Source organism: Nanorana parkeri, unplaced genomic scaffold (genome assembly GCF_000935625.1).
Source record: "Nanorana parkeri isolate BGI_ZX_2015 unplaced genomic scaffold, ASM93562v1 scaffold407, whole genome shotgun sequence".
NCBI lineage: Eukaryota > Metazoa > Chordata > Amphibia > Anura > Dicroglossidae > Nanorana > Nanorana parkeri.
In genome coordinates this window covers 55,708-81,813 of record NW_017306675.1, presented here as the reverse complement: position 1 = coordinate 81,813, position 26,106 = coordinate 55,708, and the positions used below count along the sequence as shown (strand labels likewise).

The 26,106-nt window shown below is 39.1% G+C and overlaps 1 protein-coding gene across 1 annotated transcript in view; it reads left to right on the top strand.

Annotated features, from left to right (window-relative positions):
- HECW1 (HECT, C2 and WW domain containing E3 ubiquitin protein ligase 1) overlaps window positions 1–25,421 on the top strand; it is a 242,690-nt gene extending 217,269 nt beyond the window's left edge. Inside the window, exons 20-28 of the mRNA XM_018559623.1 lie at window positions 3,081–3,201; window positions 11,314–11,427; window positions 12,811–12,963; window positions 17,639–17,737; window positions 19,164–19,293; window positions 20,511–20,657; window positions 22,112–22,226; window positions 23,191–23,389; window positions 24,893–25,421. Of these exons, the coding sequence (XP_018415125.1) occupies window positions 3,081–3,201; window positions 11,314–11,427; window positions 12,811–12,963; window positions 17,639–17,737; window positions 19,164–19,293; window positions 20,511–20,657; window positions 22,112–22,226; window positions 23,191–23,389; window positions 24,893–25,004 (1,190 nt within the window). The 3' untranslated portion in view covers window positions 25,005–25,421. The remainder of the gene's footprint in view (window positions 1–3,080; window positions 3,202–11,313; window positions 11,428–12,810; window positions 12,964–17,638; window positions 17,738–19,163; window positions 19,294–20,510; window positions 20,658–22,111; window positions 22,227–23,190; window positions 23,390–24,892) is intronic.
- The last annotated feature ends 685 nt before the right edge of the window (window positions 25,422–26,106 follow it).

The following is a 26,106-nucleotide window of genomic DNA, read 5'->3' as shown; positions in this document are numbered from 1 at the left end:
TATGTAGTAGGCTCTCAAAGTACCCACATTGCCGAGTGCAGTATCCGCAGTGCAGAGCCAGAAATTGTAATAAAGAGTTCTCTGGTAGGTGAGATTCCTGGTACAAAGGAAAATAAGTGGTATAGTTTGCATTTCAGAACATGTTAGCTGAAATGCCCCATACTAACTCATGCAACAGGTTACTGTGTCCTTATTCAAGCTCATAGTGCCACATTCCAGGTTCTGTTTGTTGTTTCCTTATGAAATCAGAACCGCTCTCTTCTAATTTGTACCACCTCTCCCAGCCTTCAGCAGCAGCCAGTTTCAACAGCTCCCTTCTCTAATTCGTATGCAAAAATGCCACCAACTCCCATAAATTCTGATTGCTTTTAATGAAGTTGATGTACTTTTTTTTTCTGTTTTTGACTTGATCTTTCAGTACACTGCATTAAAGCTGTCCAATTATTGCCTGATTTCAACTTCACAATCAAACCAATTCTGATGGCTAATTGAGCTCAAAGGTAGTAGATTGTTTAGATTCTGCCAGTTACTTGTGATCATGTTAGTGACTCCCAATTGATCGAAAGTGGTTAATATTGACTAATAGCTGCCAGTTTAAACCTCTGTTAATCTATTTATAGATAACATTTACAGTCTACTCTTTCTGCACACAAGGCTCTTACAAATACAGACACATAAATGTAGTATGTGAAGTGTCAACTGCTTATGCCTTAAATAAAGAAGTAATTAACTTAAATGCCATTTTAGAAAGCTTGTGTGGTGTTCTGCATAAACTCTACATCCTTTTTTTTTTTTAAAGTTTGGTGTTTGCACATTGTAGAATTAAACCCAATTTGTTTTCATAAACACAGACACTTAGAGGGTTATTCACAAAGCTGCTGAACGCAGCCGAGTGAATAACCGACCCGAAGTGAAGTGAGCCGAACGCTGTTCGGCTATTCACTTCAGGCTTGTATGGCTGATTTCAACCGTACATCGGCTTGCTTCGGCTAGCTTCGGTTTGCTTATACTGTAAACTGTTGTGAAAACTATCTAGCACTTGGGAAACAAAATATGTGAGGACTCAAATAGTAAAGCTTTAAGGACACTCCCACTCACAAATATCTTCTTTTAAAGGCTTCCTTGTCCTCTTTTATTCAAAAAGAAAGTTCACAAATCCATGTAGGTTTCCCACTCAAGGTTTTTCCAACATAACATCTATGCGTTACTTGTTAAATAAACACAGAATCAGCCTCCTGGTTTCCACTTTCAGTGTGTGGCTGTTTAGACCTCACTCTACAGATTGTCTGTCTCTACTCCAGACAATAATCCAACTCCATGCTAGCCTGTATACAGAGTACACATTTGCCTATACACACAGTACACAACTTGCAGCTCCCTGCTGCTCTTGCCTCCATTCTGACTCCTGGCTAGAGACTTCTTTTATCCCCTGGGTGGAGCACTAGCCAGCAGCCTCACCATAAGGGATGTGCATGCCTACACAATCAGTGGGTACTGGTCAACAACAGGACTCAGGGTTGGAGGCTTCATCACACCTAAGTCCTTGCAAAGTCTCCAGGTTGAAGAAAACTGAAAAGCCAGTTTTCTCCCTCTGGTTCCTCTCAACCTGTATGGGTGAGAACCCTGGGTGCCCTTTAGACTTTACCACACAGTGATAAGGCACAACCCTGTCACAATTTAGAATACTTCACAACTTTGTAAATTAAGAAAAAGGAGCATCCTGGTGGGGTGAAGACTGGTGGTCATCTCTGTAAAAACCTGAGTTTTATTGGGCACAGTGTTCCCTCAAAATTTTGGTAGCAGTCTTGGACACAGAGAGGCTTTATAGAATGCCTTCTGCAGAATAAGGAGGTCCTTTGTTGTAGGGAAGTGTTCCGGTAGGGACAGATACTCACTAGTTAAAAACAGATAGGCCTTGCCCCTCAGTTGGAGAGGGTTGGAGCCCTTATACCCAGGAAGCCATATGGTGTTTTCCTTAGAGGAAGGTGTAAACTGTGGCAGAACAAATGTAGTGCTGACCAGCTGTTATGGGGAAAACTGAAGAAGAAAGGTTCAGGCTGCCTAAAAAGCTAAATGAAAAACATGCACTTTTGCTCTACTTTGCTTTTAAAAATGCCTTGTTGTTCAAAATGGGATTGATGAGGGATGCAGCGTTCCTGTAAAAAAATGTTTTTCTTTGATAAAACTCCTAAAAAAGAAGCAATTGTGTCATCTGCTACCTTAAATCTCTGCCACACAGTAAGCACCCACTACCCACAGCCTCTGTAATTCTGCATACATTTATAAATACAGGTGAAACTCGAATAATTATAATATCGTGCAAAAGTTCATTTATTTCACTAATGCAACTTAAAAGGTGAAACTAATATATGAGATAGACTCATTACATGCAAAGCAAGATAGTTCAAGACGTGATTTGTCATAATTGTGATGATTATGGCTTACAGCTCATGAAAACCCCAAATCCACAATCTCAGAAAATTAGAATATTGTGAAAAGGTGTATCCTGGTCTTCCATAACACCTCAGCAACACCACAGGCTGATAGCTTCCATGCCACGCCGCATTGAGGCAGTAATTGCTGCAAAAGGGGCCCAAACCAAGTACTGAGTACATATGCATGCTTATACTTTTCAGAGGTCCGATATTGTTCTATGTACAATGCTTGTTTTATTGATTGCATGTAATATTCTAATTTTCTGAGATTGTGGATTTGGGGTTTTCATGAGCTGTAAGCCATAATCATCACAATTATGACAAATCACGTCTTGAACTATCTTGCTTTGCATGTAATGAGTCTATCTTATATATTAGTTTCACCTTTTAAGTTGCATTAGTGAAATAAATGAACTTTTGCACGTTATTCTAATTATTCGAGTTTCACCTGTATAAGTTGCAGATAGCCTCAGCCTTCAAATACACCCTAACTTAATTTTGTCATCAGTATAAACTACTGTTTATAACTAACTGCTATGCTTATTTTGGCAAAGGGGGGCTTCACTGTCTGTGTAAACTCTGAAGTAAACATTGTCACAACATTGCATGTTCTAATGGTATATTGTTATATGTTGTTCTCCCTAGGGCTTCAGCGTGCTAGTGCAAGGGCTCCTTCCCCATACAGAAGAGATTTTGAAGCCAAGTTAAGAAACTTCTATAGAAAACTTGAAGCAAAAGGATATGGGCAAGGTCCAGGGAAAATTAAGTAAGTATGTTTTTAGATTAATAAAGTACTGTAAAGCTAGGGCCAGAGTTGCTTTTAAGTACAGCAGACCAGTGCTTATTAGGCAACACAGCCAAAGAGGCAACTTTCCCTGTATAGATATCAGCCACACATCATCAGTAGAATTTGCATTCATCTCATATAAGTCTAATACATGGATGCAATTTTTAAAGCCAGGATATAGTCAGTCAGTAAAACAAGAAAAAGGTCTGTGCAAAAGAGGTGGTCCTAGCAGAGGAATGTTGCTTTGAGGAGCAATGGTTGTCTGGCTCCAGGCTCCTGTGATGTAAATCTGGCTATCAGAATAAGTATGCCATAGTAGCCAAGCTAAGAGTTGAGAGTTTCTGCTTCAGCAGCTACATGGTGAAGGATTATGCTGTACGTGCAAACTGCTATTGTTTGTTTTGCCGAAATATCACCAAAGCAAAAGCTATGAATTTTGCTCAGCCCTATTCTTCACAAAGTTCTGTAAAAATGGCGGCACAATAAAAACAGCTTAGAGGGCATGTGGTTGAAATTGAACACTGGCCATTCTTTGTTTTTTTTTACCAGATCTTTGCGTGTCTCTGTGCTCAGAATAAAGCGTGGGGGAAGTAACCTAATGATCCAAACAAAATGTTTAACTTGTGAGCCCCCTTCATTCATTGTCTGTTGTATAGCTCATACTCTAAGAGTCAGATCTGGAGATGATAAAAAAGTAACCCACAACTGCGCTTTGGCTATCCATAAACTGGTGTAATTCACTTCCTAATATAAACATCTACTTGTATTTCTGCCTTTATCTTCCATGAATCCTTAAAATCAGGCTGCTGAGGTTAAAACAATATTCATAGAGCTTTCATCGAGCTGCTCTCACTACCTTAATGCTCCCAGAAACACTGGAAAACTACACAAATGGGTCTCCAATGAGCAGTAATTTTCATGGCTGAGTCAGACCAAGCTGACTGAAGTAATCCTCGAGAGAACTAGCAAGTTATAAATATTCTGGCCTTGTTTTCATGGAGCTGCTTGTAACGATTCATGTACTGTACAAAGACTATGCTTTATACAATAGGGTCTTTGTGTGTTTGCTATTCATTTTTATATTTAAAATGTACATTTTTAAGTATGTATCAGCGGCACCTCACGTGCATAAAAGTTTAACAGCAGAATTGGTTTCCTGCACGTGTAAATGTCTTCAAACATTTATGGTCTTTTCTGCTTTGACGTCTTCATTGTGCTCTGTGAGCATGAACGTTCTGTTGCATGATCGTGCTATGTATATGTACTACTGGGGGAGCGGGCAGCCAATTAATTAAAAGATCCAAGCTACCCAATCAACTAGCCATAGGTGCTTGCTGAGGTCTGAAGGTGCCATATACATCCAAGTGTGCTAACATTTCAAATATGAAGAAAAAGTCTGGAATCCCAGAGATATCAACTGGCCATAGGTGCTTGCTGAGCTCTGGAGGTGCCCATACACATTCAAGTTAGCTAACATTTCAAATGTGAAGAGAAAGTCCCAAATGCCAGAGAGAAAATAAAGTGGCATGAAGTGCTTGCCGAAGTCTGATGGTGCCATATACATTCAAGTGTGCTAAAATGGTAAATGTGATGAGAAAGTCTGCAATGCCAGAGAGAAGATGTGTCAAGCAGCACACCATTTATGCCCAGACAAAAGGTGCACAAATTAGGGCAGTTCACTGCCCAGCAGTCTAAACTTGCCCAGCAGTCATTTTTGCCAGCCTTGCTGATATAGTGAAGCAGTGTAGTCTAGGAAATCTGACAAGCCTGAAATGAAGTGCTGAAATAGTACGGTACAGATTAGCAAGGACTTTAACCCCTTCGTGACGGGAGACGTACACTGTACGTCCAGCCACAAAGGGACCAAATGACTTGTCACGTACACTGTACGTGACAAGTTATTTGCTGCTTTAGAGGGCTGTTAATCGCTGAGAATCAGCTTTTAACATTCATTAATGGCTGCCCTTACTACAGAGGCATTCATTAATGAAAGGGTTAACCTTTTTCAGACACCCGATACCTTAATATCGGGTGTCTGAGAGTCAAAGCAAAGCGGACACAGATGCCGGCTTTTGCCGGCATTCTGACAGCTCGTATAGATCGAGAGATATCTCTCTCAAGCTATACTGGCTTTTTTTTTTCTTTCATGAATAGATACATAATGTGTCTATTTCTACAATGTATCTATTCCTGGAAGAAGAATGTTTGTTTGCTGATCGTTGTTGCAACAATCAGAAAACATTTAGTAACAGCTGAATCCTGAACTGCTGCAGGATCAGTGTCACTAACTTATTATCGGCTGTTCTGAAGTTTGAAGCAGCCTGATAATAACCAAAAATTTATTAATTTATCATGCAGTAACAGTGAGATTAATTCACAAAATCTGCTTGATATAATTAAATAAATAAAATAACATTTTTAAGTTAAAAAAAAAGTGAAAAGTGTAAAAAAAAAAAAAAAATGTGAAAAGTGTAAAAAAAATAAAAAAATGTGTAAAAAATAAAATAAAATAAGGGACAAATAAATGAATGTATTTATTGCATTTTTTTAGCTGTGCTGGTTTTGTAAAAAAAATACTACAAATCAAAACTGGGAAAAAAGTTTTCTTTTTTTAACGTTTTTTTCCTCTTTTTTTATATTTTATTTGTCCTAAGTGAGGCGTTAGACACACATATGTGATATAAATATGTAGCCCTATCTGTCCTCTAAAAAACAATATATAATATGTGTGGGTGCACTTTGTAAGAAAGTATATTACTGACGTGGAAGAATCACACAGCAAAAATGTCAAAAGTGTGTCAGTCATTTACGAACAGAAACTAAAAACAAGCTCAGTCATGAAGGGGTTAAGAAGAGTGATGTGTGGTATGGCACTTCATATTTCAGTGTTTTCAGCTCTGTCTGGGTCCTCCCCTGCTGGATTACATCTCTCCTCATCTTCATAATATGTGAGGCAGTAGTTCTATAGCTTCAAGGAACAATGTGTGCCCAGCTGTACAGAGATTTTCCAAAATGCTTGTTACTACCCTTTAGGAAACTACTTAATAGCTGGGTTGTTGGAAGCAAAGCTTAAATGTGTTGTATGTACAGTATCAAAACGAAAACAGTGAAAGCCAAAGTCCTAATAGCAAACAGTCAGGATTAATAATTCATTCACTGGGAAAATTAAAGAAGGAATCTGTTCCTCTATTTTCCAGATTTTATTGGTCACTGGTCTTCCATAAATAGAAATGCTGAATATTGATCCAGGTCTCACAGTGCTGGCAAATGCTTAGCTCTTTTTTTTAAGCCAATGAGATATAGCCTAATGAGATACATCCAGTTCTTAAAACAAATACCTTTTTTTCTTATTGTTATACTATCATACTAGTAGTGTGGCCATTTTTAACCAGCAGAAATGTAGAAGGGATTTGTTCCAGGACTGTAGTATAGTTCCTCTCCCCTGCTGACAAGGGAGTATAATGCTCAGTAGTTACATACCAAGAAACCTAGGTCCAGTTTACAGTAGCTGTATAGTTATATATTAATATTATTGAATTTTTGATGTGAATATTATTTTACATTTACATCGTACTGCTAACTTTAAACCAACAATAGCATCTGCCAAAGAGGAGCTTGCACCCTAATGTCCTAATCACATTCACACAGGCTGTTATTATTAAATGAATATATAGTTGTGTCATATTGTGCAGTGTTTTATATTGAACAATGATCTATTCAATAATCCATCACTTTTTGCACCAGAGGTGCTTATGTTACAGTCACCAGTCACACATCATTATTCAATATTACCTCATTTAACACTCATGATGTATAAGTAACCAAGTATTCAAGCACAACCACATCAAGCAATAAGCATAACCTTGTTTTGCTATTATCTGCCTTTGAAACGCAATGATTAAGTCTCCAATTCTAACAGTCTATTTGCTAAACAGAGCACCAATAATCCCTTTTAATGTCATGCCATTGTCTTGTCTGCTCAATACGCTGTCTGTGTGTTCTTGTATTAACATGGACAAATTGGTTTCTGATTTAAGTTAATGAGATTGAACAGAGGTGATATAAATAATGAATATTGTTGAAGTTTTTATGCAGACTAGAACATAAGTCCAGGCCAGAGTCAAAGCTATGAGTTAGAATGTAAGTGATACGTTTTACTTTATGACAAAGCTAGTAGTTTATTAGCTTCTCTCATCTCCAAAGGAAGCATCTGCTGCATGCATTAGGTATGAGTCTTGGGATAGGGTGTAATACATTATCTAATACAATATCATCTTTATTGGTTTTTAAAAGCAGAGTGTTAATGGAATCATGCATCTATCAAGATAAAAGTAATTTTATCTTTGTACTGAAAGCTGAAAAAGGTAAAATTCTTGCAAGTGTTCTAATTATTATTCAGTGCAAATACTGTTGATTCAGAAGAAGTTAATCTAATAAGCCACCTGCCATTTTAACAGTGGGGAACAAAGGCTTCCTTACTTTGTCAAGTACCATCAGATTTACTGAATTAGTCAATGACTGCATTAATCTATCTACAACTACAACCACCGAAGAAGCTTTTTCTACAAGGAAAGGTATCCAGTCTACATTTGCTCACTTATTCTTAACCATATTATTTTGCACTAATACTTAAAGTGTCTGCTATACATTAACACAAATAAAGTAATTTAAAATTGAACCTGTCATGGCCTCATGGACTTCAGCATGCTAGGCCTGCCTGTCAATGTATATATTTGGATCTATCATGGAGTTTGAAGCTCTATGTGGGTGCTGAGATACAAAAGGCAAAAAAAAAACAATTGAACTGTATCGAGGGGAAACACATGTACATTTGCACCATGATGGAAGTGGAACACAGGGGTGGTTGATTCTTTGGAAACTGAGTGGAACTCATGTTAAACCAGTTTTGAAGGCTTGCTCCAGTAATTATTGCGACCATGCAACAGAAAAGCAACAGAAAAGAAGGAGACTAGTGAGTGTATACCCCTGAAAAGGGGAAGATTGCAAGAATAGTGAAAACACTGCTCATTGCCATTTCCCCTAATGCCAGCCATCTGTGATATGACCTTAAAAGTACCTATGAGTATCTGCAATGCCTGAATATGATGTTATAAGAACTGTTTTGGAAGCTCCCAATAAGGACTGTTCACTTGCTGAGGAATGCCACTGTAACTGTTTATTTCCCACCTGGGAAGCATTGTAGGTGTCACGTACCGTGGTGCGGGCCCGAAGTGATAAGGAGGACCTCCCTTGCGGTTCCGTCTGTGGAACCCTGAAGTGTAACAGGGGGCACAGGCAAGAGCAGCACGGGTGCCGGTATGAAATCCTGGGTGCCGCTGAGCGGGATCAAGCACTGTGGGAAACAAGGATAGACAGAAGCAAGTTAGGTTAACAACCAAGGAGGCAATACTAGTAGCCAGCAGGATCCAGCGAGTGGTCAGAGACAAGCCAAGGTCAGGAGCCAGAGAGGGGGAGTATAGCCAAATCAGAATCCAGAGAATGGTCAAGGACAAGCCGGGGTCAGAAGCCAGATAAATACTAAGAGCAAGAGCAGGGTCCAGAGAATAGTCAGGTACAAGCCAGGGGTCAAATATAATGCAGAACACAGCAGGGAACAGAGCAGACCTGAAGCACACAGGCTGAAGAGCACTCAGCAATGACTGGGAGTGCTGTGCCTCCTTTTATAGCCCTAGTGACATCACTGGGCGGCGTCCTGACGCACAGGGGCGTGTCCCACCAGCCCGTCGCGTCACAGGTGGGCGTGCCCTGCCGGGCCTCCTCGTCATAGGTGGGCGTGCCCCGCCGGGCCGCCTCGTCACTGGTGGGCGTGCCCCGCCGGGCCGCCTCGTCACTGGTGGGCATGCCCCGCCGGGCCGCCTCGTCACCGGGTGCCGTGTCCCTGCATCAGACGGCCCAGCCAGGACCGGACCGCGGCCCGAGTCCCGACAGTAGGTTAATGTTAGGAGACTCCATGTGTCCCTGGTCTATCTGTGGGGACACAAACCCTTTTAAATTGTTCAGAATAGCATGCAGTCTGCACAAATGCCTGCTCTAAAAGAAACATCTAAAATGTAAGAAATATTTTTCAAAAAATGTATTTCTAGATATGCTGTGTTCAAGGGAACACATAACAAACATATAATTTATATCATTGGGTTTTCTCAAATTATTCTGCTCTAATGCTTATCTGCCTTTACTACCCTGGAATATTCTGGTTATAGCTTAAGGTGAATCCTCTGCTAAAAAGACAAAGGGGTCTATTCACGAAGCAGCCGGAGGATCTAGCCGTAGCTTCGGCTGATCCTTCGGCTAGCTTTGGCCCCAGGACCCCTTCGGGTCGATTCACAATAGCCGGTACAGCTCCCGAAATTAGCCGAGCGGCTCAATCGAGCCGAAGGCATATGCCTCGGCTCGGCTGAGCTGCGCTGAAAGCCGAAGCTGGCCGAGCAGCCTGCTTCTGACAGCTGGGCGGAGCCAGCCGTGATCTTACGGCTGGCTCCAGTCACTTGCAGAGAGATCAACGTCCCTGGTTACCAGCTAACCAGGGACACTGATCTCCAGACAGCAAACTCTCCTGGGCGCTCTGGGAGTCTCCCGCACCCGGCTGCCCAGGAGAGAAACACTGATTTTTCTTTCTTTTCCTTTATTCTGACACAGAGCCGTGTCAGAATAGAAAAAAATAATAATAATAATTTTGCCCATAGGAATGCATTGCTAGATTCCTATTGGCTATTTCAATTTGCAATAGCCAATAGTAAACTAGCATTGCACCCGCCCCCTGCTGATGGACCTGATGGAGAACTGCAGCAGAGGGCGGGTGCAATGCTAGTTCACTATTGGCTATTGCAAATTGAAATAGCCAATAGGAATCTAGCAATGCATTCCTATGGGCAAAAATGTATTTATTTATTTTTTCTATTCTGACACGGCTCCGTGTCAGAATAAAGAAAAGAAAGGAAAAATCAGTGTTTCTCTCCTGGCCGGCCGGGAGCGGGAGACTCCCAGAGCGCCTGGGAGAGTTGTTTTTTTCCTTTTTTTTACGGCAGCAGAACTGCCGGCCAATAGAAAACTATTGGGCGGAGCTAGCTGTCATTGCTAGCTCCGCACAATCGTTTTCTATTTTTTTTTTTTTACTTTTTAAACTATTTTTCTGTTCTGCTCGGTCCATTTGAGGGACCGAGCAGAACAGCCGAGCCGGATGCTGCTCAGCGGCATTCAGCTATTCACTCACTGCTGTTCGGCATCTATAACAATAGACCGAACAGCAGCGAGTAGCCTGCCGGAGGTTTGGCTTAGCCGATCTAGATGTTGGATCGGCTGAGTCGAACTCCTGCACTTCGGGCCAGCCGAACATGCTGAGCATGTTCGGCCGACCCAAAGCCACGTGAAGCCACCCGATGTACGGCTGATTTCAGCCGTACCAGCCTGAAGTGAATAGCCGAACAGCGTTCGGCTCACTTCACTTCAGGTCGGTCTTTGACTCGGCTGCCTATGGCAGCTTAGTGGATAGACCCCAAAGTCTTCAGGGACTAGTTGTAAATGATTAATGTACTCCTGTGTTCTGTTAGTCAAGCCTGGATGTTATTCCCAATTACGTAGTGTGCATTAAATCTGTCAGCTCGTGACAATGTCTTTGTCAATTCTACCACTCTGGATCTCAATACTTCTTATTACATTAATAAATAAATGTTCCAAACTTTTCATACCAGTCATATTTCCTATACCGGTGTGCAGTTTGAACAGAAAACATACTTTGTTCATGGTACTGGTTTTAATAGTTTTGTGTATAAAAATACAAATTCAGAGAAATATTTGGTTTTGGGATCAGGGGGGAAGGATTAGAACCTATGCGAGGTTTTTTTGCCATCTGCAGAGACGTCCCCTTTCTGGTGAGAGAAGGTCAGAGGGCCAGGTGGTGATATGTCATGGAAAATCTCTAATATAGGGACATAAACAGCAAAAACACAGGGAGGTAAAGCTTTTAATATATGTGTAGTTTTCAAGCTGTGTCTGCGTTATGTGTTTTATGAAAAGAAATGTTTGGTGTATGCCTAACTAAGCAGTTCATTTCCTTACTTTTTTTCTGTATAGGCTTATTATACGGCGTGATCATCTTTTGGAAGGCACGTTTAACCAGGTTATGGCTTACTCCCGCAAAGAGCTTCAGCGAAACAAGTTATATATCACATTTGTGGGAGAGGAGGGGTAAGAAATATTGAAATACTCAAGAACTGAACTTAAAAAAGATGGACCAATGGGATCCATGAGATCCAAGTATTTGGTACTCAAGCTAAACTTTTGGATTAGCTTTTTTGGTAGACACTTGTGTGAGTTATGGGGAGTGTTACTCATTTCTTTGGGATTTAGGCCCTGATGTGGCTACAACAACTTCATAAAGTAATATTCAGCGAAGTGACATGGCATTAGATGTTGTATTTGTTAAAAGGTGTTTTAAAGAAGTCAGTAAATTCCCAGACTGCTTGGCACACATTCATGAAATAGTGAGTCCTTCTACTGCTGGTCCCAACCTTTTCCTGAGACACAGAACTGCAGGCAAAGATTTTACCTGCAGAACCACCAGCTGGTGTAATCTGTAACTTACTTTAAAGACAACCTGTGACTTGGGATATGGGAGATTCTATTTCTGGCTTGTTTTTGGAAAACGTAGGCTCCCGGGCTGCCGTCTTTATCTTGTTTCAGGTCTGTGACAAACAGTAAAGGAATATCTTCACTACTTAAGTCACTGACCTTGAGCAAGCATGTGCATATCTGGTGTCCCAACATTTCTGTGGCTGCATGCTTGTTCCAGGTCAGTGATAGCTTGCACCAACAAGTCAGCAATGAAGCTCCCATGTTTCTATTCTAAATGGTTTCTTTTCAAACACTGTGATTCTGAACGTTGTTTCCTTGAAGGCTATTGGGTTTATTGATAAAAAAAATTGCATAGCTATTTGTCCAGCAAAACTGCATGTACATTGTTTCTATGCAAATTAACCAGCTGTTGTAAGAATTAGTAAACATTTAATATTTTCTCTTCTGGTTGAATGTTGTTCAAATATTAAGGGCAGTAGTGAATTGGAAAAATACCACATAATGGGCCATTATATGGAGCTGAGGGTCATAAGAAATAAATACATCTTAGTATATAGTAGCAATGGTTACATTTATCTGCTAATTCCCTCCAGTGTTCTCCTAAATGTTACATTGTTTCACTTGTTACTGGAATGTTTTTATTTCTTATGATGCTCAGCTCTATCTAGTGGCCATAATGTAGCTTTAAATGCAATGCAAACACCTCTCAATAAGACCTGCTGTGTCTACAGAAACATAACACAAAGCAGGTCGAATGAAGCTTTAGAACTTTCATCAACACTAAACCTTTAGAGCAGTGGTTCTCAACTCGTGGGTCATGTGGGTCCCGAGGTTACACAGGTTGAGAACCACTGCTTTAGAGTAAATGGGAAGCTTCTGGCCTGAGTTTTGCATGCATTCCAAACACACTTCAAACATAGGAAAGCAACACCCATCTACACAAGCTTTAAAGCATTTTTAATGGCTAAGTAAATATCATTTCTATTTCTCTTTTAGCCTGGATTACAGCGGTCCTTCAAGAGAGTTCTTCTTCCTTCTCTCCCAGGAGCTCTTCAATCCGTACTATGGTCTATTTGAGTATTCAGCAAATGATACATACACTGTGCAAATTAGTCCAATGTCTGCATTTGTGGAAAACCATCTTGAATGGCAAGTACAATTTTATATGATCATGTATCATAGTTTCTCGATTCTTTATAGTGTTTATTGCTATTATGATTATGATAAGTTAACATTAGACATTAAATGATCATCAATTTTGCCATTTTTTATTGACCCGGGCGATGATGGGTATATATTTGGGTATCCTTAGATTAAAAACATTTCAGCCTAATAGGCTTAAAGATTTAGTCAGATCTACAGCTGTATGTTATTTCAGCCTATAATCCAGTGAGATCATAGTGACGCCAGGGATATGTTTTAAGCAGCCAGAGGAACACACTTGTATAATAACAACATGCAAGAATGTGAAATTTGGTTATAATAAAAAAAATAGTTCTAGTATTTTTTGAATATATTTACACTATGTAATATCTCTGGTCTACATTCGCTTAATAAAGCAATTTAGCTGTCATTTTAGTTACAGTAATATACCTGTCTAGGTATAATTATGCCTCAACATTATTAAAAAGACTATTCTCCAATTCAGCTCACTTCCCAGTTCAGCTATATTTTCCTAGATTGTTCACTTCTCCTGCCTTCTCCAAACTTCACACCCTTTTGTGAAAAACCCTGATATATATAAGTTACCTTGAATAAAGCTAAAAATATATTTACTTTCATGTTTATATATAGCTGAATGTGTAAATATAAAAATAGTTTGTAGAAAAGTTATTATTTACATTTATAATTAATTTTAATTCTTCAATATTTGACCACAGGCAGCAGCTTATCTGCGGAGCCTGGATGGCTCATGGATTCGTGCTTCAAATGCACAGGCATACACAATTTATTTAACAAAAGGGAACAGAGCGCCACCTCCGTGTGTAAAATCGTTTATTAATAAATGCCATCTTAGATCTAATTGTGTGGACCGGAAGTGATGCAATCTGCATCGCTCCCGGTCCCATAGAACGGGGAGGGGATCGATGAACGGTATCGGCACTGATACTAGTATCGGTGCATCCCTAATTGTTACCTCCTTGAGGGCAAGAACTGATGTAAATGAACAATATGTAAACTGCCAGTGCTATGTAAATGCTTGTAATAAATACCATATGTGCTCTATACACTTGTAATGTGAAAGGAGAATTGCAGAAGGAGGACAGCCAGGGATGTTGCAGATCACTACTGATTTATCAGCAGGAACAATAGGAGTTGGGCCAAGTTATTTCAACTCTCTGAGCACTCTTTTGCCTGGGCAGCCATTGTTTTATCACATCTATTAGTACCAATAGACAGGACATATACAAGTAGTGCAAAGAACAATATGCAAAGTGCAGTAACCAACACCAACCAATGAGATTATATTCTCCTTTAATTAGATCCCCAAAGGATGGATATTGATCAGTTAAATAAGTGTGATTGTTTGAATGACTAATAAACACATTGATTCGTCAGACCTAAATTGCATGTGTAATACAGGTGGCGAGATAACATAAGCGGGAAGATAAGATCCACATAAAAACAATTGTAACACCTCTTTGCGGCATCTTGGCACAGTTGATTTTGCATAGTTAGGCCTTCTAACATGTAATCAGATTGCGCCCCCTTTAACACCATTTGCAGTTACAACATTTGGTGTACCTCGTCAGGTTTTTTTGCTGTGTTCCTGCTAGAGAGCTACACCCTTTTTCATTAAGCTAGTAACCATTAAGTCACTGGAACAGGAGGAATCCTCCAATGGGAACAATTTTTGTAGTGACAATTCTCTAGACCAGGGGTAGGCAACCTTGGCTCTCCAGCTGTGCTGAAACTACAAATCCCTTAAGGCATTGCAAGCCACAGGCATGACTCCCAGAGGCAGAAGCACAATGTGATTTGTAGTTTCAGCATAGCTGGCGAGCCAAGGTTGTCTACCCCTGCTCTAGACAAAAGGTGTCCCATACTTTGGGGAGATTTCCTCTCACTTCCTGTTGTGTCTACCAGAAAGTAAAGGTAAATCTCCCCAGTTGGTCACAGATGGTGAAATAAAACTGACGGGGGGTGACACTAGGGAATTCTATCTATTAAAAAAAAACCACATAGCTATTCAGCTAAAACTGCATGTACATTTGTTCTGTGGGAACTAACCAGCTGCTGTGAGAATGGGGCGAGATTGAATGTTCTTAGGCCATTTTCTTTTCTGGTTGAATGTTCTTCAAATAATTTGGGCAGTAGTAAAAATAGGTTCATTCATATAGAAACATGGATCAGGACAATACCAAATTATGACCACTAGATGGAGCTAAGGATCATAGAAAATAAATACTGTACATCTTAGTGCAGCATTATTATTATACAGGATTTATATAGCACCAACAGTTTGCGCAGCGCTTTACAATATAAGGAAGACATTACAATCACAATACAATTCAAGACAAGATAGTAGGGAGGGCATTCTCCAGAATTGTTACATTGTATCTCTTGTTACTAAGATGTATTTATTTATTAACAGTATTTGAAGAAGAACAATTGACCAGAAGAGAAATTGCCTAATTGCCTTTCCTGCTATTATGGCAACAGCTGGCTAAATTGTGCAGAATGAATGTACATGCAGTTTTGCTGGATGAATAGCTATACACATTTCTTTATAAACAGACACCTAGATGTCACCTACATGTGACTTTAGTTTTTACTCCTGCCTTGTAGCTGACAGATATAACGCAACAGAAACAGTGTCCGTATTTAATGTAATATTAGGAAAACACATATTATGGCCACTAGATGGAGCTGATAAACATAGGAAATAAGTATGTTCTTCCTATGCTTCTCAGCTGTATCTAGTGGCCGTAATGCAGTCTTTTCCAATATTACATGTGATGTGAAAAGAAAATATACTAAGAACATTTGTATTTTTTCTTTCATTCGCACAGAATTTTTTGCAATTTTGCAAAACAAATGGCTCTGTGAAATGTTTATAAATATACCCCTATGTGTGTTGTTTACTGAAGCCATATGATTGCTTTTCCTCCACTCCCTTCTGCACGAAGGACGGGAATAAGCTGAAGAGTTGTCACCATGACAGGTGACTAGCTGCGGCAGTCACATGACCTGCACAGAGGAAATTTTAAAAAGGGGTCTGAGCAATTTATATTTCAGTGTTTGATAAATGGAATGTATCTTCTGTGCTCTTCATTATACCAGGGGAGAGCATTTGGGCTTACAATCACTTTAAGCTTCAGCAGTCTCTAAGTTGGGAATGTTATTGTTCACCTAAAATATTTGTGTCCAATAATTCAGTCAACGTATTTACTCAAGATCATCTGTCAAAGCAATAACATGAGGTTTAACTGCCCCTTAGCTTGTAAGTCATCTTCAATAGAGATGGCAGGATTTACTGTACAGAGCCATGAGTTCATGGAAATTTGCTGCTGGTTAAAACCCAATGACCTTAAAGTCATAAATCTTCTTTCCAGCATCTGGAAAGGCAGATTGGCTCATTGATTCACAAAAACACATAATTAGCACTTTATATTTCCTTCAAGACTTTCCAGAAATGTTGGCTACTTTTCCCAGACTGTTGTTATTAAAGAACTTGCCCATTTTATGGTATGTTTCGGGTAGTTTACTTGGTATGTTGCTGTCAAAGCACATTTTAGCTCTTGCATATGACAGACCATCTGTCAATTTGATGACCCTACTGCCAACACCACTAACGCATTATAATGTTTATACTGCAACAGTATGCTCATATGTATAGAAATATGTACAATTCTCTTCTAGATAGTTCAGAAGAGTTTATCATTACAGTTGTGGGGATATTATGCAACTGCTTTATTTAAAGCCTATCTCCGGATAAAAAAAATAACTCCCCCTTGCAGTGGGGCTAGCCCTACACTACAAGGGTTAACTGCTTAATGATGGACACTTCACAGCATGAGCAGAGGGGAGAAAGGTGAGCAGCCGGGGGATCTGGCAAGTTAAACTGCTTTAAAGAATCCCCCTAGACATAAAAGTTAACCCTTGCATTGCTGGGGTAGCCCCACTGTAAGGGGAATTTTTTGGTATCCGGAGATAGACTTTAAGGGTAAGAATATGTCTCTCTTTCTTGAGTCCATGCCTCTTTAACATCCAGATTCGTCTTCATCACTGATTCACCCAGTATTACTCCCAGTGACATGATGTACTCATGTTTTTATGACCCAACAATGAAAAGAAAACACAAAGAATAAAGGACACTGACGGAGTGCATCCAGCACAGCTTTGTAATGTCTATCCACAGTGAAAAAAAACTTACACATACCAGATATGTCTTGCGTATGCATCCAACAGTTGGAAAATAAGAAACCTCATACATATCTATGCATGTAGTCATTTTTCAGTTGGCTATAGCTCTTTAGTTTTCCAAACCTACCAAAACCACAGGAATGTTTGATGGAAAATGGATTTCCGTGGTCAATACCATTGATGTACAGTTGCAAACTTATGTCTTTTAAATAAAAATTAAAAAACAGTCAGTGTTGTCTCTGCATTCACAGTGAAGACAAGAGGGGACAAATGTATAGGTCTGGACTGCAAAAGACACTAAGTGTAAGCCATACATTGACCAACAGACATTGGTATAAAATTATCATGATCAGTTATTATATTGATTATCAGCATATTATAGGAAAATTAACTTGATTGCCTAACCAATTGTGATAGGTGTATATCTACTTTCTAAATCTATGTTTTTGTGCCCTAGGTTTCGGTTTAGTGGGCGAATACTTGGCCTAGCTCTTATTCACCAGTATCTTCTGGATGCCTTCTTCACAAGACCGTTTTATAAGGCTCTTCTGAGGCTGTGAGTATATGCTATTCAGGATATTTACTGTTAACAGAGGAACCTATGGACTGGAAGCAAAAATGTCTTTTAGAATATAAGATTTGACTTTCAGTCTACTAGGTTCTATTAAGAGCAATGCAAAGTTAAGATACTTAAGAACCAACTTCTATTAAGTATAGAAACTGCAGCAAACAGTGTGAATTGCTGTACACTTTTCCAGTGCAATATATTTATTTGTAGTTTAGGTATATTTTTTCACAGTGTATCTAACTGAAAAGCTTTCCCAAGGTAAAAGCCTTGTTTCCACATGTGCAAAGACTAATAATGGATTGTAGGATAAGTAACAAACCATTAAACTATATACAGTTATATACAGTTAACAATGATGTTAAATGTCCTAGTAAACATCTTGATTCCACTGGAATGCAAACTCTGTGCATGTTACTGTAAGGATACTGAAAGCTAATAGCAGGTACTACGTTGAAGCACCCAGAGGTGCCTGCACATATATACAGTGGATTTAAATATCTTCTACTTTAATGGAATGCCAGGCTTGTCTTGATAGGCAAAGCTCCAACACTTAAGGTTGTGTCAGAGCTTGCCACTATCTCAAACCCCCCCCCCCCCCCACACACACACACACACACACACAAAAACACACAGTAGTTTAGTTTTGGGTAGAGAAGGGAAGATTTAGAACCCCTGTTATGTTTTTATTGATGTATGTGTTCCCCTGGGGAGATTCACTCTCTATTTGACCTGGTGACCATTGCCACCTAGACACAGTGATGAGAAGTTCAAAATTTGACATTTGCTAACATAAGAGGTAGTGTGAAATCTTCCATTGGGACATTTGTTTCAGGGACAACTATCTAAGAGAGGAATTTTCCTCACTTTGCAGAGTTTTCCTCTCACTTTCCTGTCGTATCTCTGGGGCAGGAAGTAAAGACAAATATCCTTAACAGTACACAGATAGCAAGAATGTGGGTTTAACCCTTCCCTACTCCATCGAAAACTACAAAACGTTTGGGCTATAAATACACTTTAAAATGGGCAGGCACCTCTGGGGGGGGGGCACTCCATACCTGGCCGCAGCTTTTAGTCATCTCTAAGTGACAGAATCTATTTAAGAACACTCAACACCAAGTTTTTTGTTTTTTTTTTAATATAAATTCTTTATTTTGTAAAGAAACAAGATTCAACAGGGTAAGGAAATGTATAGGGTTAGACACATAACAGCATAATACAAGTCCACACAAATAGCAATTGCAAACATTCAGATTTAGAAAAAAAAAAAAGACATTACAACAGAGCATTAAAGGTTGGTGTTGATTAGCACTTCCAGTTTCTTCCATTTATGTAGTTTAACCCGAGTATGTAGCTTTATGAAGTATAACTTGTTTAATCTACCTGTGTATATAAACTTCTATGAATGTTTGTCTAGTCCATGTGATCTCAGTGATCTGGAATACTTGGATGAAGAGTTCCACCAGAGTTTACAGTGGATGAAGGACAATGACATCACAGACATTTTGGACCTGACATTTACGGTCAATGAGGAAGTGTTTGGTCAGGTTAGTTTATATTTTTTTGTAAATCGCTGTATGAGTTGTACAATATTTGAACATTTCTGATAGATATCATATAGATGTCTAAGGTGATAGTCAAGTTGAATTTAAATTAGCTTAGCTATACACCAGGAACTTGCACTGCTCAGTTTAACTTCCGATAAAAAGTGCAATACAGTATTAAAGCTTAGGTTCGAACATTCATGGAAGTCGAAGATTTGACAATCTTCATCAGCATTCAAAACTGAAGAAGATTTCAATACAAAGCATTATCTCTCCTCTTTTATTTGAGGGGTCGTTTATAAGATACAGTACAGACAACAAGCTCCTGAGTTGGCCTTGGTAGGTAAAGAGTAAGAGGTATTATAAAATGAGGAATATAAAAGCATAAAAGAAAACAAGCAGTAGAGAGAGTGTGAAAAAAAGAATGGAAAATGGTACAGAAATAATAGGAATAGGTTTACAACACACAGATATAATCCATAGTGGTACAGAGTATTTGTGTGACGGTGTGTTGTAACCTAAGGGTGGCATTACCAGGCTCACAATAAAAACATTATTGTGATTGTAATGTCTTCCTTATATTGTAAAGCGCTGCGCAAACTGCGCTATATAAATCTTGAATAATAATAAATGATATGGTCAGAGACTGGGGATATGCTTCAGGAGATATTCATAGACTGGATTTTTCAAAAGTTGTGCGACTTAAACATTTGTTTTCAACACAAGTCGTGAGACAGTGTAAGCTTTTTTTTGCAGGAGCTGGACGAATCTACCCATTGGTGACACAGACAGCAGTAAAAACTTGAGAAGTCTACTTATTCCCCACACTTTAAAAAAGTTTTGCCTAGAGATACAGTTTAATTACTTTTAAAAAATGTGTGATGTCGTTGTCCAAATAACAAGAGATTTTAATCTTACGTAATATTTTAAGTAAAATTAAGATTTCTCCACAATTGTTAATACACATTGGAGCTGATTTATAAATCTTTCTCCAGTGTACAGCTGGGTGTATGCTGTTCACACAGCATTGACACCACTAGATGGCACCAAGGAGCATAGAATTTCTTATGCTCCTCAGCATAATCTAATGACGGTAGTGCCATGAGAATGCATATACGTTGGGTGGAAGATTTATATCTCAGCCTCTTAAACATAATATGCCACTGATGCTGGTCCCTATTATAGCATCTGTTAATCTTGATTGTCTGTCTTTCTGGCAGGTCACAGAGAGAGAGCTGAAGTCTGGAGGAACAAACATACAAGTATCAGAAAAGAATAAGAAGGAATATATAGAAAAGATGGTGAAATGGCGAGTGGAACGGGGAGTGGTTCAACAAACTGAAGCCCTTGTACGGGGTTTTTATGAGGTAAGTCATGAAATCTAAAACAATATTATGTATTAGATGCAGCTAAAACACGGACCAATAGTTCTTTGGGCTTACACTACGGTGCAGATACTTTTTAACAAAGCACTTGGTTGCTTCTGGTACTGCTGCTTTAGGCAGGAGATAAGGTGAGTATCCAGCAGAATGGGGATTAGTTTAATTGTAGGTGGTACTTTAAGGGTTAAGTTAAGAAAATGCAAGGATCAGGGATTAGGGGTTTACTTTGAGGTTTAGGTTACAGTTAGGATTAGCGGACAAGTTAAGACTGTTAGGGTATTAGGGATTCATTTTTAAAGTTAGGGTGAGATAGGTTTTAGGCCAGGTTAGGTTTTAAGATTTTTTTTTTTTTTGCATGACCCAGACTTTGGACATTGAAATAATTTACATTTTCTTGAAGTGGAAGTTAAAGTGACACTAAACTCAGGAGTTAACTCTTAAAAATCAATTCAAGTACAGATTCTCCTCGGGTTACAATCGTTCGGTTTACAATTATTCGACTTTACTATCATATATGATAGCAATGTATATACACTGTATGCAGATGTTCCTTGGATTGTGTATACTGTTCTGTATATATTATAGCGTAGCCTACCTTAAACTTGGCTAAAACACTTACATTAACCTACAGATAGACAAAAGCCTACTGTATTTGATAATAAAGTGTTGAATATCTCATGTATATACAACTCCTCGGTTTGCGATATGAATGCTTTACGATGGGTTTATCTGAACATGACTCCATTGTATACCGAGGAGTGTCTGTAACTTAACTATTAATAAAAATATAGCTTATTTATGTATCACTCAGCTGTAGATCAAATCATCTTGCTCCAGTGATGGACTATAATCTCATGTTTAGTTTCTATTGAGATTGTATTCTTATCACAGAGGTGAACTTGGAGTGGTAGCCACACTCCAGAAGGAAGGACAGTGTCAGCACCAATTCAGAGATGATTTGACGATCTACAGCCAAATAAGATACATTTGTGTTAATATTTAAGGTACCGGAATGGATTTTTAAGTTTTAACTCCTGAGTTTAGGGTCACTTTAAAATAAATATAGAAAATGCACACATTCAACCACAAGGTGGCACTGTTAACGCTTAAAAAATGTTCTGTAGGTACTTTTGAAAATAGATCATTTGTCATGGCATTTTCAGATATTTTGAAGTAAAATACATAAACACATCTTTATTTACTGTGTGCCAGACAGTATCAGGCATTGAGTGGTTTATTCATTAATCCATAAAAAATTTTCGATAAATAATAGTAGTGGCCAAACCTGAAGCTTCTGGACATAAATGCTTAAAAGTGTAAATCTAAATACAGTTAAGCATTAGGAAAAATAATATTTTTTTCCACTTTCTGTGCTTTCATTTAGTAATTTGAATTTGTTTTTTAACTATATAATGAAAACTTATTATTTTGCATTACAGGTTGTTGATTCAAGACTGGTGTCAGTATTTGATGCAAGGGAGCTGGAGCTGGTCATTGCAGGCACTGCAGAAATAGATCTCATTGACTGGCGTAATAATACAGAGTACCGCGGAGGTAAACTTATGAATTTTGTGTCAATGTTTGCTTTTATATCTGCATCTTTAAAAGCAGTAGGCTGAATTTTAACAGTGCCATTTAATCTAACCAGTAGTAATGGCCACTTTGCTAAGGCGTCGTTCAGATGGGCTCCAGACTATACTACCCCTCTGAAAAGCGAAGAGCAGTAGAGCAGTGGCTGGCTGGCGTTCAGGAGGTGATACAGCCACCTCGGGAATGCATTTTTTATATCCCAATGGGGATTTTCCACTGCAATACCGTGCTGCAACAGAAGCACTCAGAGGAAAGCAATGCAACTTTGAATTTGAACTCAGCACCCATTAGCTGCAAGGCAATAGTGGTTGCTACCAGGCTCCCTATAGACAGTATAGTCCAATACCTGTAGTTTCAATACTTGGCCTGGGTATGGGCATAAACCACTCTAATAGTCAAGACTGGGGCAGCTCCATCAACTGAATTCCCAGTACACTAGGCTAGGACTACTACCCATGCACTTGAGAGTTGATAAACTAAAGCAATAGATGTTGTTCATCTAGCAAAGCAAATGTTCACCTTGGATAGTGCATGTTGACTTTCCAAAGGGAATGTTAATAAGGTGAAGCTGTGTTCACGTTGAATACCTAATTATGTATCAGTAAAAAAAAATTTTAAAACAGGATTTTTGCTAGCACATGATTGGGTGTTCAAAGTCATCGTATTCACAAACCTTCACTTTACCAAGTGAACATACACTACGCTAGATGAACAGCCTGTATTTCTTTAGTAACTTCACCCTATGGTTTTCTATACACCACTGAGCAGCTTACAACCAATACAAAGTGATAAGATGTGTCCACATGACATGTACATATGAAATTTAGTGGCCAGCACTACACCGTAAGCTTCCATAAATTAAATTTTTCTGAATTCATTTGATATAGTTTGGTTGGTTACAAATCGGCGCTGTCTTATCTGCTCTTAGGTTACCATGATGGACACATTGTCATCCGGTGGTTCTGGGCAGCTGTGGAGAGGTTTAACAATGAACAGAGGTTACGACTCTTGCAGTTTGTCACGGGAACATCCAGCGTGCCATATGAAGGATTTGCAGCTCTGCGAGGAAGCAATGGACTCAGGCGCTTCTGTATAGAGAAATGGGGGAAAATAACAGCTCTTCCAAGGTAATGTGAAATTGTTCTATGTTAAATTATTATAGATAAAATGTTATTAGGGCTGAAACGATGGTGAAGATTTAGCTTGAAAGAAGTCTATTAAATGCTGTAAAGGGGCATATATTGTATAAAGTAAGTTTTAACATGAGTATTACGGCAGCACTTACCTTCTCAGGGCATAGGTGTGTTAAACAGCTAGTGGGTACAATATTACTTTTTCAGCTTCTTCTAATATTGATCAGCAGCTAGAGAACACGAGATCCCTTTATCCAGCACATGGTAATGCATACTAGCTGCACTGTGCAATACCATACCGTAATCAAACACTATTGTGCGATTAATGCTATGCTTAGGTGTGAATGGGCCCTTAAAGAACCATTTCTTGTACCATGTGTCGGTAACAGGTATATTATGAAAACAATGGAATAATACCATAAGCATAGCCCAAATGCCTGTCCTTACCATGAGTGCTAAGCCAGCATCTGACTACCCCAAAACCCAATAAGATCATGAATCAGTAACTACAAGGGCCCACCAAAGTGCATGCTATTACGCAATGCACCTCGTGTGCGCTACTGTGCATTTTCCTAGCAATACACGGGTCCTGGGATGGGCATTGGGGTGCCATTTAAATACATGTCAACACAGTGTACCCAACGCATGGTACCGCATGCTATGTGCACTGTTCAAAAGAAACAAATGTGCAATGCTCTGGTGTGAATGGGCCTTAATGTAAACTCATCAGCTGTCTGAATTTTCTCCCCCTGCCCACCACTTAATAAAACATTATGCTGTCCCTTAAACATTACAGTCAGTAAGGTCCCCCCCAGAAATATATTTATTACAAAATTGCATATCTAGCTACTATCCCTATGTTAAACTTCTACCGGTCAAGGCTTCCTTTTAGAAGTTCAAGAAATCTGATTATTAGGAGCACATTAAATCGGAATTCTGAGTATAAGCTATGTATGGGATCGCTGCAAACAGAAATTGCAAATTGCTTTTTTTCCTGTACATTTCAGAAAAATGTTTCAAGTAGTTTAATACTTCTCAATTCAATTAAAGTATGTGTATTTTGTATGGTTTGTATTACTTTTGAGCATGAGAAGCCAGCCTTCCAGGATCACGTCCAAGAAGTTTACTGAGGCCCCAGGTCAAGAAACCAATGTTTTGGAGACACACAGGTGGCAGAACTAAAGGGAACCTGCATGTTTCCAGAATGTCAGTAAGCTTTCCTGGATGTGATTCAGGCATGGATACCATGGTTTTTAGCAGTACACTCACACTGCCCATGAGGGTCTGTGTAGTATGGCTCGATTTCTCTTTGCACTTTGTCAGGTTTTTTTGCCTATCTATATCCCACACAGATATAGAATACAAACACTTGCCTAGGTAATAGTTATGAAATTTGCTTGAAAATTAGCAATCCTTTAATATCAAATAATTTGCTTTTCTTATACTGTTCTCTTTAATATAAATAAATCACATTAGCATTTTATTTGTCCTATACAGGGCGCACACATGCTTCAATCGCCTGGATCTTCCACCGTACCCATCTTATTCTATGTTACATGAGAAGTTGTTGATAGCAGTCGAGGAGACAAGTACCTTTGGACTTGAATGAGCAGATGAAAGAACTTTTCCTGACTTGACTCCACCTTCCTATTCCACAGACACAGGTTGTCGTTGTGGTCTTGTTTTCACATTTCATTTTTATTTATTTATTTTTATTTACTTCCTTTGGCGTTCTTGTTACAAAAGAAGCTACTTATAAACATGCATGGGGAACTGGTTCCCTCCAAGATCTTATCTTTGTGCTTTCCTCCTCCAGTTTCAGCAATCTACAAAGCCGTATGCAATATAAAAAAATAACAACTGGACTCGAGGCTCTGTATATCTGTGCATACCTTCCAAATAAAGTTAAACACAGCTGCATATTGCAACGCTCTGACCTAACCTTTGACTGCGTCTCTGATCAAGATGTATCCCATAGTTTATGGTCTTGTAATGCTGCATTTTTCAACAAATACACAAAGCAAATCCTGTTCCTGTTTAATTCACGTGCAATGCCATTCCATATGATTAGATTTGGTTTCTTCAGATTATCTTATTGAGAGAATTCCCTTATACAAAGCTGGAATTTACATTCACTAAACTAAATGGACTCTGGATGCCTTATAAATGACATAGACACATCTAACAGCTTGCAAAATCAAAGATTTAAAGGTTATGCACAAAAGGGTGAAGAGTTTGGAGAAGGCAGGAGAATTGAACAATCTAGGACAACATAGCTGAACTGGAGAATTTTCCTAAATCAGCTATGTTGTCCTAGATTGTTCACTTCCCCTGCCTTCTTGAAACTCTTCACCCTTTTGAAAATAACCCTGTTCAAATTGGCTGCCTTTTTAAATGAACATCAATAGCAATTCCTTAAGGTTGACACCTTTTTCATGGTTTTTCAAACAGACTATAAAGTAAAACAAACCAAAGGGCAGTTATGATACTGAAAGTATAATAATTGTTATTAAAGGAGAACTATGGGGTCAGTGTTTTTCCCCATAGTTCTCCTTGGGGTAACGGGAGGACACAAACTAGCGTCCTCCCGTTACCCTAAGCTCAGTATACCGCGAGCTACAGCTCGCGGTATACTGAGACGCCGCACCTGGATCGGATCCCGACTTAGATGACGGGATCCACCCAGCTGCGTGAGTGACAGCTGGCTCTGC